The sequence below is a fragment of the Mesoplodon bidens genome, assembly GCF_964165515.1.
Source record: "Mesoplodon bidens genome assembly, chromosome: 11".
In the NCBI taxonomy this organism is placed as follows: domain Eukaryota; kingdom Metazoa; phylum Chordata; class Mammalia; order Artiodactyla; family Ziphiidae; genus Mesoplodon; species Mesoplodon bidens.
In genome coordinates, this window is record NC_138167.1 from 35,001,576 (window position 1) to 35,018,208 (window position 16,633).

At 35.6% G+C, this 16,633-nt stretch overlaps 1 protein-coding gene across 1 annotated transcript in view; it reads right to left on the reverse strand.

The window, feature by feature from the left end:
- LEMD3 (LEM domain containing 3) overlaps positions 1–16,633 on the reverse strand; it is a 68,032-nt gene that overhangs the window by 23,953 nt on the left and 27,446 nt on the right. The window contains exons 2-4 of the mRNA XM_081249226.1: positions 9,971–10,008; positions 5,471–5,537; positions 3,120–3,187 (exon numbers count right to left, since the gene is read on the reverse strand). Coding sequence (XP_081105352.1) covers positions 3,120–3,187; positions 5,471–5,537; positions 9,971–10,008 — 173 coding nt within the window. The remainder of the gene's footprint in view (positions 1–3,119; positions 3,188–5,470; positions 5,538–9,970; positions 10,009–16,633) is intronic.

The window sequence follows — 16,633 nt, forward strand, 5'->3', positions numbered from 1 at the left end:
ATCACATGATCATTTCAATAAATACAGGAAAAGCATTTGACAAAATTCAACACCTTAAATTATTAAAAACACTTGACAGATCAGGAACAGAAGCAAATTACCTCAAAATAATAAAGGCCACATATGGAAAGCCAATGTCTAGTATATACTTAACTGTGAAAAACTGCAAGTTTTTCCTTGGAGACTAGGAATAAGGCAAAGATGTCCATTGTTACCATTTCTATTCAATATAGTACTAGAAATCCTAGCTAGAGCAATTAGGTGAGAAAAGAAAATGCATACAAATTGGAAAGGAGGAAGTAAAATTATCTGTTTGCAGAAACATGATCTTATACATAGAAGATTCTACAGACTCCACAAAAAAAAATCATTACAATTTAAGCAATTCAGCAAAGCTGAAGGATAAAAAAATTGGTATAAAAAAAGAGGTTGCATTCCTATACACAAAAATTAAAAATCAGAAAAGAAAATTAAGAAAATGTCATTTACAATAGCATCAAAAAGAATAAAATACTTAGGAATAAACATTACCAAGAATGTGATAGACTTATACACTGAAAACTACAAAGCACTGCTTAAAGAAATTCAAGACACAAATAAATGAAAAGACATCCTGTGTTCATGATTGGAAGACTTAATATTGTTAAAATGTCCATACTACCCAAAGCAATCTACAGATTCAATGCAATTCCCATCAAAATCTCAGTAGCACTTTCTTGAGAAACAGAAAGATCAATTCTAAAATTCATATGGAACCAGAAAGGATCCTGAATAGCCAAAACAATTTTAAGCAAGAAGAACAAAGCTAGAGGCCCCATACTTCCTGACTTCAAAACATATCACAAAAGTACAGTAATCAAAACAGTACGGTACTGATGTAAAGAGAGACACATAGAACAATGTAAGAAAACAGAGAAAGTCTCACATATATGGTCAACTGATCTTCAACAAGTGTGCTAAGAACACACAATGGGAAAAGGATAGTTTCTTCAACAAATGGTGTTGAGAAAACTGGATTTCCACATGCAAATGAATGAAACTGAAGCCTTATCTTACACTACACAAAAATCAACTCAAAATGGATTGAAGACTTAAACAGGACACGAAACTACAAAACTCTTAGAAGAAAATACAGGGGAAAAGCTTCATGATATTGGTCTTAGCAATGATTTTTTTTTTTTTTTTTTGCAGTACGCGGGCCTCTCTCTGTTTGGCCTCTCCCATTGCAGAGCACAGGCTCCGGATGCACAGGCTCAGCGGCCATTGCTCATGGGCCCAGCCGCTCCACGGCATGTGGGATCTTCCCGGACCAGGGCACAAACCCGTGTCCCCTGCATCGGCAGGCGGACTCTCAACCACTGCGCCACCAGGGAAGCCCTTAGCAATGATTTTTTAAATATGACCTGGCAATGATTTTCTGGATATGACACCAAAAGCACAGGCAACATAAGCAAAAAGAGACAAGTGAGACTACATCAAACTAAAAAGCTTCTGCATAGCAAAGGAAACAATCAACAGAGTAAAAACGGGATCTGTGGAATAGGAGAAAATATTTGCAAACCAAATATCTAATAAGGGTTAACATCCAAAAGTAAATAAGGAACTCTTACAAGTCAATAACAAAAAAAATCAGATAACCTGATTTTAAAAATGGGTAAGGGACCTGAATGAACATTTCTTCAAAGAAAACATACAAGTGTCCAATAAGTATATGAAAAGATGCTTGACATCACTAATCATCAGAGAAATGCAAATCAAAGCCACTGTGAGATATCACCTTACACCTGTTAGCATGGTCATTATTAAAATACAAACCAGAACCAAAAGAAAACAAAATAAGAGTTTTCAAGCATATGGAGAAAAGGGAACCTTGTAAACGTTGGTGGGAATGTAAAATGGTGTGGCCATTATGGAGACCAGTATGGAAGTTCATCAAATTACTAAAAATAGAACTATTATATGTTCCAGCAATCTCACTTCTGGGTATCTATCAAAAGAATTGAAAACAGGATCTAAGAGATGTTTGCACTCCTATGTTCACTGCAGTATTATTCACAATAGCCAAGAAGTGGAAACACCTAAATATTCACCAGCATATCAATGGATAAATAAAATGTGGGGTATATACAGTGGAATATTATTCGGCCTTAAAAAGGGAAATCCTGTTATATAGTACAACATGGATGAAACTTGAGGGCACTGTGCTAAGAGATATTAACCAGTCACAGAAGGACAAATACTGCATGATTCCATTTTTATGAGGTATCTACTGTAGTCAAACTCACAGAAGCAGAAAGTGGCATGGTGGTGGTCAGGGGCTGGGAGGAGGAGGAAAGGGGGAGTTGCTGTGCAATGGGTACAGAGATCCAGTAATGCAAGATGAAAAAGTTTGAGAGATCTGCTGCACAATGATGCATATATAGTTAATAATACTGTACACTTTAGGGTAGATCTCATGTTACATGTTTTTTTACCACAAAAAGGGGGGAAATGAAGTTTGTATGACATGACTTGTTCACAATGAATGGATGCCAACTTCTAGGGATCAGCATTTCCATCTGCAAGTACTCACATCTTTATGGAATTATCTTTACGGAACTGGATTAACATCAAGCTCCCCAATATGGTTTTCAAAATCCACTATCCCCTTTTTGGAAATCAGAGTGACACCTGTCCATCTTAACCTTCTAGTACCTTTCCTTTTATCTAGGATTTCCTAGATTACTTACAGTGGTACAGAAAATACATCTGCAAATTCTCTTAGAACCCTGAAATAAAATTATCCCGGGGCAGAAGAATTGAAATAAATGACAATAGTTAGACGCTTACTTGCTTTCTTATATGCTACTTACTTATCTCAATTTCTCTCTCACCAATGGTGTTTGCACCCTTTCCAAACTAATGTGCATTCTCTCACAGAGAATGTTCTAAAACAAACTAAAACAAAAAATGTTGAGTAATTTTGCTTTCTCTATCTGCTCACATTACACCAAACGGCAGGCCCAAGCTTGTAACAGTACAATTAAAGTAATCAAATGCATGGTACTGTAGATATAAGTTGTGATGATTTACATAAATTTTAAGAATAGAGCTATTAAAATTCTAATTTCACTGCTTACTTTCAAATATGCAGCTGCCTCTTGGACAGAAAGTGTTCTCTGACTAGAACTGCCACATTCATGATCTCCTGGAAAGATTAGCATATTATTAATTTTGAATCAGTACTATGTTAAACAGAAGAAAACAAATATGATTAATCAAACTAGTTTTACAAATTACACAATTATAGATTATATTATTATAATCAGTAAAGAAAGAAGATAAACACTCATTTATATTTTCTAGAAATAAATTCCAATAGGCAATATAAACAAATATTTTTATATCAACCGCAACCTTTAAATGTATTTCAGTCTAGATAGAAACATACATTCCTCTTACATTCCCAATGAAATTGTTAGCCAGGGGTAGGAATCATGTCATGCTGATGCCTATCCATAGACCTTGGCACAAAGAAAGCCCTCTACAGATGTATTATTTTTCAAGGGGGAAAATTCACTGTGCTAACTCATACATCTATTAACTAAAGCTAATAATTCAAGAGTTCAAGTAAGTTTGAATTAAAATGTACATTTTCGGAGTATTACTAAGCCTATCTTTAGCAAGGAGTATGCATAACTTAAATTATTATAACACAAATCAATAGGGAAATTAGAAGCTTCTACCTATAATCTGGTTTCTACAAATACGTGTACTACATACAAAAGTTTGGAAAACTACATTTTCCTTTTCTTGTAACTATTTATAAAAGAATCCAAAGCCTTTTTTTCTTTTTCAGGCTATCTGTGGTTATTAGAGATCAATTATCCTTACAATGAACTTCAATTTTAAGTTTCTCCTACTTGTTTCTTTCAAGTACTTTTTAAAAAAAAATTTAACATAAAAGTACAATAATTAAAGTAAAATCCTTGGCAAATGTTTCTATCATAAAAGCAACCACGTTCCTATTTATCGTTTTGTTCAAGTAGCCAGATTTTAATGGTCATGGTTGTAAAACAGGTAGAAATACCTATTAGATGAACGTGTAAGTCTTCAAATTTTATAATCCATCCTCAGAGATTCCGATTCCACAGATTTACAGCAGAGGTTGGCAAACCCACAGACCAAATCTGGCCTACCACCGGTTTTTATAAATGAATTTTTATTGCAACACAGCCACGCTCATTCATGTATTATCTATGGCTGCTTTCAGGCTCTAACAGCAGAAATGAGTAGTTGTGACAGAGACAGTCTAGCCCGCAAAGCCTAAAAAATCTACTATCTGGCTCCTTCACAGAAGAAAGTTTGCAGACCCCTGCTGTAGAAGAAGGAATCCATATCTTTAAAAGCACCCCAGACTATGCCGATCTAACACACTTCATAAAACACTGCTATAGAGACAGCTCTAGAAGCTTGTAGCAGCAACATGAGGAATTCCATGTAGATTATATACTTCATTTCTGGGTGCTACAGCATACCAAATAAATGTCATCAGTTTGCAGCATATGTATATAACAGTCTTCCAGTCAATGCAAAGAAGACTTTTAGTGATATTCACACAATTATTAGCCAAAAAAATCTGACCAGAATTAAGGACCCCCCCCCCAAAAAAACCAAAAATTGGTGAGAGGATGGGGAACTGTCAGGATTCTCAATGCTTCCATTCGACCAGAGAAGTTCCACATTCACCTACTAGGTTTCTACCAATGATCTAGTTTCTACAAAAGGATCTGCTACAAACAAAAGTTTGGAACACTACATTTTTCTTTTCTTGTAACTGTTTATATGAAGAGAATCCAAAGTCTCTTCTTTCAGATTATATGTGAAATAACTGAAAAAAGTTAAAAGGTAATAGATAAGGTGCTACTACAGCTTTTATAAATGCTAAACTTCATGCCAATTCACCTATATTATTCTAATTGCAGATATGTTGCATATCTGAGAATTCTCAAAGTTTTACTAAGACCAGAATATGAGGAAAATGTGATGTTTCAGGAGAAAAAAATTCTGTAATATATTTACTTTATCCAAGGAAATGACACCTATACAATCACCAAAGGAAAATCCGCACTTTTATATTTAATCGAGGATTTTAGTTAATCCTCTGCTTACCCAATTTAACTGATATGTAAGATTTCAGAATTTTGTTATTATCAATGCAATAAAAAAATGTGATGACTTTTACCATAGAGTATATATCTATATTTCATTGTATACATATGGCAGGCAGGAAAAAGGCCTTCATTAAACGTATCTATACAGATAAAAACCCACTCCATATAAGGACTAAAAACTTCTAAAGAGAAAACACCCCACAATGTAACATAACAACACTGAACTTGGGAAAAACCATTTCTACTGATACTGCATGCTATATATGCAAATTAATTTTTAAAACACTTTTAGAGACTATGAATGTTAAAACAATTACCTGCAAGCTGTGCCAATCGATCATGAAGCTTGTATAAAGTGTTCATCATAAGATTTTTCTTACTTTCCTAAATTTAAAAGAAATTATTATAAAATATCCAATTCTGGGGGGAAAAATGCACCAATTAATAATTTTTATTAAAAAAAAACAGTGAATGAATTTAAAAACCATAGAAGCTACATAATCTGAAAGACAAATTCATATTTAACCAATGGCTACCATATCTTAAAGAAACCTTAATCTAAGAATCTAAACTATCACTCTAAATATTTTAGCTTCTTGAGGATGATTGGGAAACCGGCACTAAGGTTAGTGCTAGAAAAGGTCTCATATACAACAAACTCCCCCAGCCACCAAAACAATGCTCCCAATCCCCTCTATACAATGCACGCCCATGTGTATTTTTATGAGACTGTTTTCTTCATGTTTTGTTTTAACCTGCCTCAACCACATAATAAGGAAATGAGTAATGACACTTCAATTAAATTAACCCTCAACCCCTCCTAGGTCCCAAAGTGGCCCTGTATAAATTTATGAACCATTAAAGTGAAACAAACATTTAATGAGCATCTACGACTTAAGAACTGTTCTCAGCAAAGCGAGAAACCCAGGGAACAAGATGGTTCCTGTTCTCAAGGGCAAAATACATACTAAACGTTATATTATAGTTGCAAACAAGGTACAATGTAAATACAGAAGGTGGAGGGGAAGGAAGATCCATTTATGGAAGCGGGAATATCTGAATCGGGCTTCACAGAAAGAACAGAATTGACCAGCATTCCAGGCAGAAGGAACAGCATGGGCCTGAAGGAATAAAACCTTTGGTTATATTTCTTACATAACCAGAGCCTACTTTGACTCAGCAAACTGCTAGAAAAGCAGTTTGGAGTCAATGGCTAGAGAGCTCTAGATACCAAGACAAAGAGTTTGACTTCATTCTGAACATTTAGGACAAGAAAAGTAAAACAGAACTGTGCATCAGGAATATTATTCTGACCATATGAAAGGAAACCAGAGTGGAGACTACTGCAATGTCTAAGCACCCTGACAAGTAGTCTAAACCAATGAGACCTCAATTTAAGAGCAATCACAATTAAGAGAAACTGATACAAGCAACGGGGGAGGGTAGGTTAGGAGAGGGGGTAAGAATAGCTTATCACACTATTTGAAATAAACTCATGATTTATGAGGGGGCTAATGTCTTTATTATTTCCTTTCTCCTTAAGTTTCTAACAAAATAGGATTACTGTATGAATATGACCAGGAACAAATTCAGACAGGATAGTAAAAAAGCTGGGAAAGTAAAATTCATATGCCCAGTGACATGTAATCTCATCCATTTGTTTTCACGCTATATGTTCAAGGACAGAAGAGACAAGTCTGCACACTATGGATAGCATGCTTTTATCAATGCAGCTTTAATGAGTGGTACTAGGAAGAGAAAAACTCATCAAAGCCTCCACAATCCTACCACCAGGGTCCCTGGCTTTATGTGAGATGGTTGATAAAGATAAGTGACATTCCTTCAGCTGACTACTTGCCTTACAACCCATTTGCTTTTTACCCCCTCAACTCTATCTCAACCTGATTCAGAATCAAGCCAGTCCTTATCACATAAGCTTAAAAATCCAAACTGCAAAAATTAGACATCAAAAAGTAATGGCAGGGGCTGAAATTCAAGATTCTGAAAGCTATGCATCTGTGATAGATTAAACCACAAAATAATAAATATGTTCAATATAACAAGATGAGGAGTTCCAATGATAGTGTAGGTTGTGGACTTGACGTATAAAACCAAGGTAAATCTGATTAAGCTTCAGGACTAAAGTGGTTGACAGTTTTGAAGTTTGTTTCCTTCCTTAACTGGAAAAGGGACCGATTCCCTTTTCGTTTTGCATGTCCTGATCACGCCTATCCCCACACCCCTTTCAAAACCAAAACTAAATCCAAAAATTTGACACTGTCCTCTGTGATTACATCTTTAATGAACATCAGAGGCCTGGGAATAAACTTCATCTTTTTTTTTTTTTTTTTGCGGTACGCGGGCCTCTCACTGCTGTGGCCTCTCCCGCTGCAGAGCACAGGCTCCGGACATGCAGGCTCAGTGGCCATGGCTCACGGGCCCAGCCGCTCCGCGGCATGTGGGATCCTCCCGGACCAGGACACGAACCCGCGTCCCCTGCATCGGCAGGCGGACTCTCAACCACTGCGCCACCAGGGAAGCCCTAAACTTCATCTTTTGATTCACATATATTAACCCTGGACTAGGACTTCCCTGGTGGTGCAGTGGTTAAGAATCTCCCTGCCAATGCAGGGGACATGTGTTCGATCCCTGGTCTGGGAAGATCTGACATGCCATGGAGCAACTAAGCCTGTGCACCACAACTACTGAGCCTACACTCTAGAGCCCATGAACCACAACTACTGGGCCCACACACCACAACTACTGAAGCCCGTGCACCCTAGAGCCTGCGCACCACAACTACTGAGCCCACACGCTCTAGAGCTTGCGTGCCGCTACTGAGCCCACATGCTGCAACTACTGAAGCCTGTGCAACTAGAACCCATCTCCACAACAAGAGAAGCCACCACACCGCAATGAAGAGCAGCCACCGCACCGCAATGAAGAGTAGCCCCTGCTCACCACAACTAGAGAAAGCCTCTGTGCAGCAACGAAAACCCAATGCAGCCCAAAAATAAATAATAAATAAATACATTAAAAACAACAACAAAAAACACTGGACTAGACAAGTAGAAGAAATAACAAAACCTAATCATATGTAACTGGATCTCATACTGGATAACATACATGCTATTCCATTCGCATACAATGCATTTAAACGCCCAAAAAGCTCAGCTATAATTTTTTCAAGAATTATTTTTCCAACAGCAACTCATTCAAAATGACCATCTGTATATTACAAGGGTGTCAAGTGCCATCCAAATGATCAACTAACTTACGATCTAAATAGTTTTTATGGAACGTTTTATTAATGGGAACAAATCAATTTTGAGAAATAGAAAGCTTCAATAATCTTTAGCACCAATATGCTAAACTAGAACTAAATCCGAAAAGGGTGTACATCAAATGTTAAAGTTACTTTCTTACAGAAACTTATATTGGCTTATAGTTTCATTACAAACTTCTTCCATTCTGTCTGCTTTTCAGATTGCCTCCTAATATTCAGCTTGAAATGTGTCTACTGATCACCCTGAAAACAAGTTAAAGATCTACAAATAAATCCATATTTCAAGTAAGCTTTCAAGTAACCTTCCATTAAAAAAAAATAATTTTTTAATTTGAAATAGCTACCTTCTAATTGTGTGTTTTGGTAAGCTCCAGATTTTCTTTTACTAACACAAATCATTCTCTGAAGCAAAGTTCTCATTCTTGGGGGAAAAACCAAACTGTAGGGTGACTCTACCAAATTTTCTCACATATTATCACCTTTAAATATTTCCCTCTTGTATCTCAGCCAATTTTCTCCTCAAGGATATTTTCAATTTTTGTATCAAGTCCGATTAAATGATATTAATGGATTTTAAACACTTAGCATAGTGCCTGGCACAGAATAAACACTTAACATAGTTAATTGCCATTATCTTCATTACAGTTATTATTATTATTTAGAGATTAGGAACCTCAGGTCCCCCCAAGGGGAAAATTATACAGAAGAAAATAAAGTCTTGTCTTTTCAATGGTCAGTGAGTATATTGTGCAAATTTAAATTATGATGCCAGCAGCAATGTTATACTTAATATGATAAAGTCAACTTTTTACAAAAAACAATATCACCACAATAGAATACTACAGAAAATAATCATTACTAACAATCTAAAGTAACATTCGATGGATCTGATTATAAATTATTACATATCCTTTAGTACAACAAATAATGTTTTCCGTACAGGTCTGTATTACTGTCAGTTCCTATAATAAAAAAAAATTAACAACTAATTGTGTATTATAATATAAACTCAAATATCATAATCTTTGGAGTGCCTATAATGATGAATGATAAGTGAAAAATATTTTCATGTGAGTAAAACTTAGGTTAAAATTAATATTATAAATCCTTTAAAAATACAAGGAATCATAAATAAGTTGCATAAGACTCTAAATCCTTTGCCTTCCTGACAGTTGAAAAGGCATGCCAATGAGCAAAAAATCGAAAGAGAACAAAAGGAGGGCAAAAAAGACAAAAACTGCTAGGGTACCCAACAATTAAGAAAACAGGCATACTTTTAAGGGTAAGACCAGATCCCCAGATGACATGCCACTGCCATTTTACTTGGCAGTGGCTTTTACCTCAAAGTGATAAACAGGTCAGCTCTTAGGTGGAAATTGGTGTCAGATTTAATTATACTGTGGTCAAGGAATACTCAAAAATAAGAAAATTTATTGCCTTTAAAATTACTACTTTTTAGGTGATAGTCATCCTACTACCTTTATCATATAAAACGTAAGACAAAGTATCAGTATTAAGATTTTTTACTTACTTTCATTTTTCCAAATGTTTCATCAAAGGGGTTTTTTACTATCAAGGAAAGAAAAAGAGAGAACTATTAGCATCATTTAAGAATGAGAATTAGAATCTCCCTAAACAAGTCCTCGGAAATGCCAACATGTACTATGCTAAAACTGAATGTAAACATGCAAACAATATATAAACAAACTGATGATAATAAAGGTTGGGAAACTAATTTTTCAGACTTAATATATTTACCATTCTCACTATGATTTTGTGGTTTGCTCTATAATACTTAGAGTGACTTGGTTCAAGTCCTAGCTCCACTACTTACTAGCAACGTGGCCTTGAACTACCATCTATTTAGCCACTCTAAGATGTAGTTTCCTCTTCTGTAATGGAAGGATGTAATGATGATACCTACCTTATACAGTTGTGAGGATTAAATGAGATAAACCATACAAAATGCTTGGCATAGTGTCAAACACTTAATATATGTTACCTATTATCGTTACTATTAATGACTATCATTTCTTCACCTTAACTTGGTTTCTCTTCAAAATATAGACTAAAGGCAGTTACTACTTGAGGAAATCTACAAGATGCTTTAAAACTGAATAATTCATTTAGAATTCTTACTTCCAATGATTAAAAAACAAAACTTCCTAGTCCTTGCTAACATCTGGAAAAGTGGCATGAAACAAATATACACATCAAAGTGGCTAAGAATAAAGTCTCAGTATTAAACAACTTCTTACTTCTAATAAATATTATAAAGAAAGGATTTACCACTTTCTATCCAACCTCCATACACCCACCCTCCCCCAAAAGATACAAACAAGTTCATGGCTGATTATGTAGCATCTCTCTGGTTATTATTTAGAATCTCCTCCTTTTCCTCTATTTTAAAATTGCATGCAAAAATATTCAAAGCTTTCAGATACCTGGATCTCTATAGGCCAGGTCACAACTAAGACTAACTGAGCCTAAAAAGTAGTTCACACTGACCAGGTTTCCTTTCTGAGGTGCTTTTCTATTTTTATTTGAGAAAACAGGAAGTCCCATAGGAACCAGGAACTGCCTGATTCTAAGAAAGTTCATGTGTGAGACCAGTTTAAGTTAAAAGGTACAATAAAAAAAAAACAAGGCAAAAATGTATTCTGCTATCATCTAAAGGGATTTGGTAATGAATTTTCAGACATCATTTTTCTATAAAGCAATAGGGTTTTCATGCTGAGAAAGAAAAAATTTTGAAAAACAGAAGATCAAAAGTACTCAGTAAGGGACTAGGAAGAGGAATATAGCTTAAAGATTAAATAAAATGTTAAGAATCAGAACATGCTTAGACTAAAAAGATACTTTTTAATAACACTAATTTTAATTAATGTAAAATTTGAACAATTTAAAATAAAGCCATATTTAGTTCAATATACTACCAAAAATGCTTTTGTCAATCTACTTAAAATAAATTGGTCAAACAATACTAAACAATGAGTATTTTATTTGCCCTCTATAAGAGTAATTCTAAAAAATATTAAAACATGCAATTCTAAAAACAGGTTTTAATATCTATGAAGAAAGGCCATGAGAGGACCATTTTTGACTGCTTACAAATTTGTTTCTGTCAAAATTATTAAATGGAAAACTAGCTCTTCAAGTATCTCTATGAAAGTATTACTGTAGATTGTGGATGCTCTGCCACTAGACTGCTCTACTATGAGTTTCTCATGACAAGGGATCACATATATTCACGTTCATACGCTTGGAGCCAAGCACAGTACTGAACATACAGTCAGTGTTTGAAAAGTACTATTTGAGCTGTCTAGGCTAAACCTGCCCTTCTTTATTCTACTCTATGTGTTAACACTGAAGCAAAAGTGTTAAACTCTGCAGGAAGCTGGAGAAGGGTACGTTCTGAGCAACTGGGAAGGGAGAGGAATAGGATAACAAAGGGAAAGCCAAAGAGCAGAACAGTAATTCTGTTGAAAAACATTGCTCTGCCATTTGTATCTTTCTAAATTTCTGCCTCTTGTCTAATAGGTTTAGATACCCGAGAGTATAACATATCTGAAAGCCAACAATATACATACCTACTGATAAAAAAAATGTTCCCCAACTTCCTGTGACAACTGTCACCTATTAAATTAACAGATGGACCTATTAAATTAACAAAAGTAAATGTAGTCTTGAGGTTAAGTTTAAAAAGGAAACTCCATCTAAAAACAGCAATTTTAGCAAACCAAATGCATTTTTATGCATCTTTTATTCCCCTAAATCATTTCAGTATTTCTAAAACTACATCAGTACTTTTTATCTCATCCACATTACCTACAATTTCTAATGGATACAACAAATATTGTTACCCCTAGTGAAAACATTCCTCCCTCCCCCTGCTAACTAGGCAATTGTAGAGAAGAAACCATATTCCAAATGCAATCTACAGCAAAATGCCACCTCATTTTTTAGCCTCTTTTCTAGGGATGGAAACTGAGAGTAAACTATAGTTCTTATCTCTTATCCTAAAGCAATGATAATGCCAAGTTAGTATTTCAAACTTATTGTCCTCCTATATCCCCTACACCCCGAACAGCTTCTCATTACTGCTTTTTCTCAAATTCTCCTGGTGTGGCCATTTCTCCTTCATTTTTCTTGTTCAGATTATTCCAAACCTCAAATATACCAAACTTTTTAAAATAAATGTCCTTAAATTTTGACTTCTCTTCTTCGGACTATCCTAATAATTGTAAAAATCAAAGTCCTAAAAATATTTCTTTAATTATACTACTAGACCCCTCAAAATCGTCCAATGATTTCTCATCACATTTTGCTTCAAGGAACTAATTCTAATCTTGTGATACTTTCCTACTTACTTTCAAGACACATTGTTTCCTCTCCTTCTCTAAGCCTCTTTCTCTCACATAAATTGCAAAAAAAAAAAAAAAAAGTTACTAGTTTTACTGATCCTTTCTATCAAGTGTAAACTTTTTTCCATTCTCTTAGGCTGAGATCAAACTGTCAACCATTATGAATTCGCAGATAAAAAGGAAAAAAATGAAGTATATTATAAATGTACGTACATTGTTTTTTTAGACATAATGCTATTGCACGCTTAATGGACAGTATAATGTAAGCATAACTTTTACAGGCACTGGGAAACCATAAAACTCTTGTGACTCCCTTTATTGCAATATTCACTTTATTACAGTGTCAGGAACCAAACCTGTAATATCTCCGAGGTATGCCTGTATTCGCAAAGTATATGTTTAATGTTGACCAAATGAACTGATGTCCTCCTCAGGAAGGCCCCATTTTGGTCACTCAGTGGCAATAAAGGGAATAAAAGTCTGTGGTGACCAAAGTTCTTTTACAACTCAAAAGAAAGAGAAAGTTTATTCATTTAATAAGTATTTATTGAATAGTTTGTGCTAGGCACTGGAAATGTGGCTGTGAATAAAATAAATAATATCTCTGCCCTCAAGGAGCTTATATTTTAGAGGGGTTAGAAGAGACAATGAGCAAATACACTTTTAAAATATATAGTATGTCAAATGGTTCTAAGTGCTTTGGAAATAAAACAGCAGGAATGGTGCTTGACATGTGAGGGAACTTCTATACTGTTTTCCATAGCGACTGTACCAATTTACATTCCCACCAACAGTGTACAAGGGTTCCCTTTTCTCCCCTTTTCTCAGATTGCATTTGAATAGAAACCTGAGAGAGCTGAGGGAACAAGCCATGGACTGTGAAGGAAGAGATTTACAGACAGAAAGAACAGGAAGTGTATGGGCTGTGAAGTGGCAGCATGCCTGCCATACTACTCCTGGGAATAAAGCAGTGTGGATGAGAGGGCAAGTAGCAAGAAACGAAGGCAAACTGGTAAAGTTATTTAAGGGAGTTGGTAGGTAAGATAATGTAGAACCTTGAAGACTTGTTATATATTACTCTGAGCAAGAAACCTCAGAGAATTGGAAACATGTTATCCGGCTTACGCTTTAAAAGAAAGACACATTTAATAAGTGACAGGCCACTCTGGATTAAGTTTAAGAGTCCTAAACATTTAGATAAGAATGATCTGCTCTTCATGAAAACTGAGGAAACAGTACATCCAGGAAAACTGAGGAAATAGTACATTCAGGATACTTTCGTCCTGCTTTCTCTACATCAGCACAGCCAACTGCAGACAGCCTCAACATTTTTCTGTTCTGAATACTTGAAACTATTACCAGTCATATAAAGATATTCTGTCAGAAAGAACTGAATAGACCTTTTTCTAAAGAAGACATACCTGGCCAAGAGGTACATGAAAAGGTGCTCAACATCACTAATCATTAGGGAATTGGAAATCAAAACCACAGTGAATTATCACCTCATACTTGTTAAAATGGCTATCCTCTAAAAGACAAGATAACAAGTTTGGTGAGGGTGGGGAGAAAAGGGAACACTTGTACACTGTTGGTGGGAATGTAAATTGGTACAGTCACTATGGAAAACAGTATAAAAGTTCCTCAAAGTATTAAAAATAGAACTACCATATGATCCAGTAAAATCCCACTTCTGGGTACACATCAAAAGGAAATGAAAACAGGATCTCAAAGAGAGATCTGCATCCCCATATTCATGGCAGTGTGATTTACAACAGCCAAGATATGGGAACAACCTAACTGTCGATGGGTGAATGGATAAAGATGATGCAGTACGTATATACAATTCAGCCACGAGACAGTCGGAAATCCTGCCATTGCCAATAACATGGATGGACCTTAAGGGCATTGTGCTAAGTGAAATAATTCAGACAGAGAAAGACAAATACGGTATGATATCACTTACATGTGGAATCTAAAAAACCAAACTCAGAGAAACAGAGAGTAGAGTGGTGGTTACCAGGGGCTGGGCAGTGGAGGTAATGGGGAAATACTGGTCAAAGGGTACAAACTTCCAGTTGTAAGATTAACAAATTCTGGGGATTTAATGTACAGCATGGTGATTATAGCTAATAATACTGTATTATAAACTTGCAAGTTGCTTAAAGAGTATTTCTTAGATGTTCTCACCACAAAAAAGAAATGATAATTATGTGACAGGATGGAGGTGGTAGCTAATGCTATGGTGGTAATCATTTTGCAGCATATAAATTAACCAAATCAATATGCTGTACACCTTAAACTTACACAATGTTATATGTCAATTATATCTCAATAAAGCTGGAAAAAAATTTCTGCCAGAAAGGCTCTGAGCTTTTGATCTTTCTGATCTTCTTCAAGCCTGAATGTTTTTCCTTCTCCTTCATTCTGTCTTTAAGGTCCAGTTTGCAGCTCTCCTGCAGCCAGGAAGGATGCCTAACCACTGCAGCTTATCAGGACCTTCCTCTTCTCAGAACCTCCATGTATTTACTCTCAGTATCCCACTACCTTAACTATTTGTTGCTGTTTTCTCCACCAACAAGACTGCAAAATCTCTACCTGCTTTGCAGATACTGGGTGCTAAATATATGCCGAAAGAATAGAAGCTTGAAGGCACAGTGCAGTCTCCTAGAATAACAGCTTCACCAATACCAGAGGGGTACTATAATCCTGCTTACTCTACAAGATTCTCCTTTGAATAAAAAGGAAATAATATTTCTTGAGCTCTTGATATGTTCCAGGAATACTGATGCCACGCTTTTAGGAGGTAGCTCATTTCATCCTTACACCACTATTTTACAGCAGGTATTACCCCTATTTTTATGGACAGAGAAACTGATGAATGATCCTTCAGGTAAATGCAGTTTAAAGAGCTGGGATTCAAACCTATGTCTGCCTCCAAAGCCAACATTCTTTTCATTATAGAAAAAACTACAGAAAAGAAAATATTTATTCTATTTGGTTTAAGGAAAACATTCTTCTCTAAAACTTTCAGATTTGGAATCATTAAACTTTAATCTCTTTATGATGTAATGCATGAAAAATGCCCAAAATCGGGATAAGGAGGAAAAGACACTGCTTTTGGGAAAATACACTGATGTCTCTTAGATGAGGAAAACTCTTCAAAACCAAGTTCTCTAATTGTAGTCTAGAAAAGATTTTCCATGACCTGTCAAAACATAAAGTGTCTGATGACCACCACGGGCAGCATTCATCACTGCCCTTCTCTCTGCTGCCATGGCACTTTGTTTTTAAGACTGCTAAAAAACTTACCACAAGGCATCGGCTTAAAGAAAAAACCATAATTTTCTAATTTAGTACCATACCACATCTAAACAATATTTTGGCTTCATCTGTTAACCTAAGATACAAACATATATCAAGTTGCCTACTAGGTGTCAGGCATTATGCTGGTTGCAGGATATTAAAAAATGAAAATATGTAAGCCCTGAACTCAAGAGGTTCAGTCTGGAGGGCAGTAACTCTGCAGACATGTTCTTTCAAAGGCAGTCTCTTATAATTCTAAAAGTCTATGACTTTTAGGTTTTAGTCTTTGGAAACTTAAGGCTAGGTTTTAGTCTTTGGAAACTTCAAGTCATCTAGGCAATTAAATTCAGCTGCCTAAATGACCAATTATCTCTCTGAGTTGTACCTTTTTGTAAAACGACATTCAAATTCTCAAATCCCATCTTCTAGCATTAATGGTTTAAACAGAGCATAATTATATGTGAAGAAGTGGTGGGGGGAGGGCAAATGTTTCCAACAGCTGCAGAACACTGCACCTGTATGGCCAA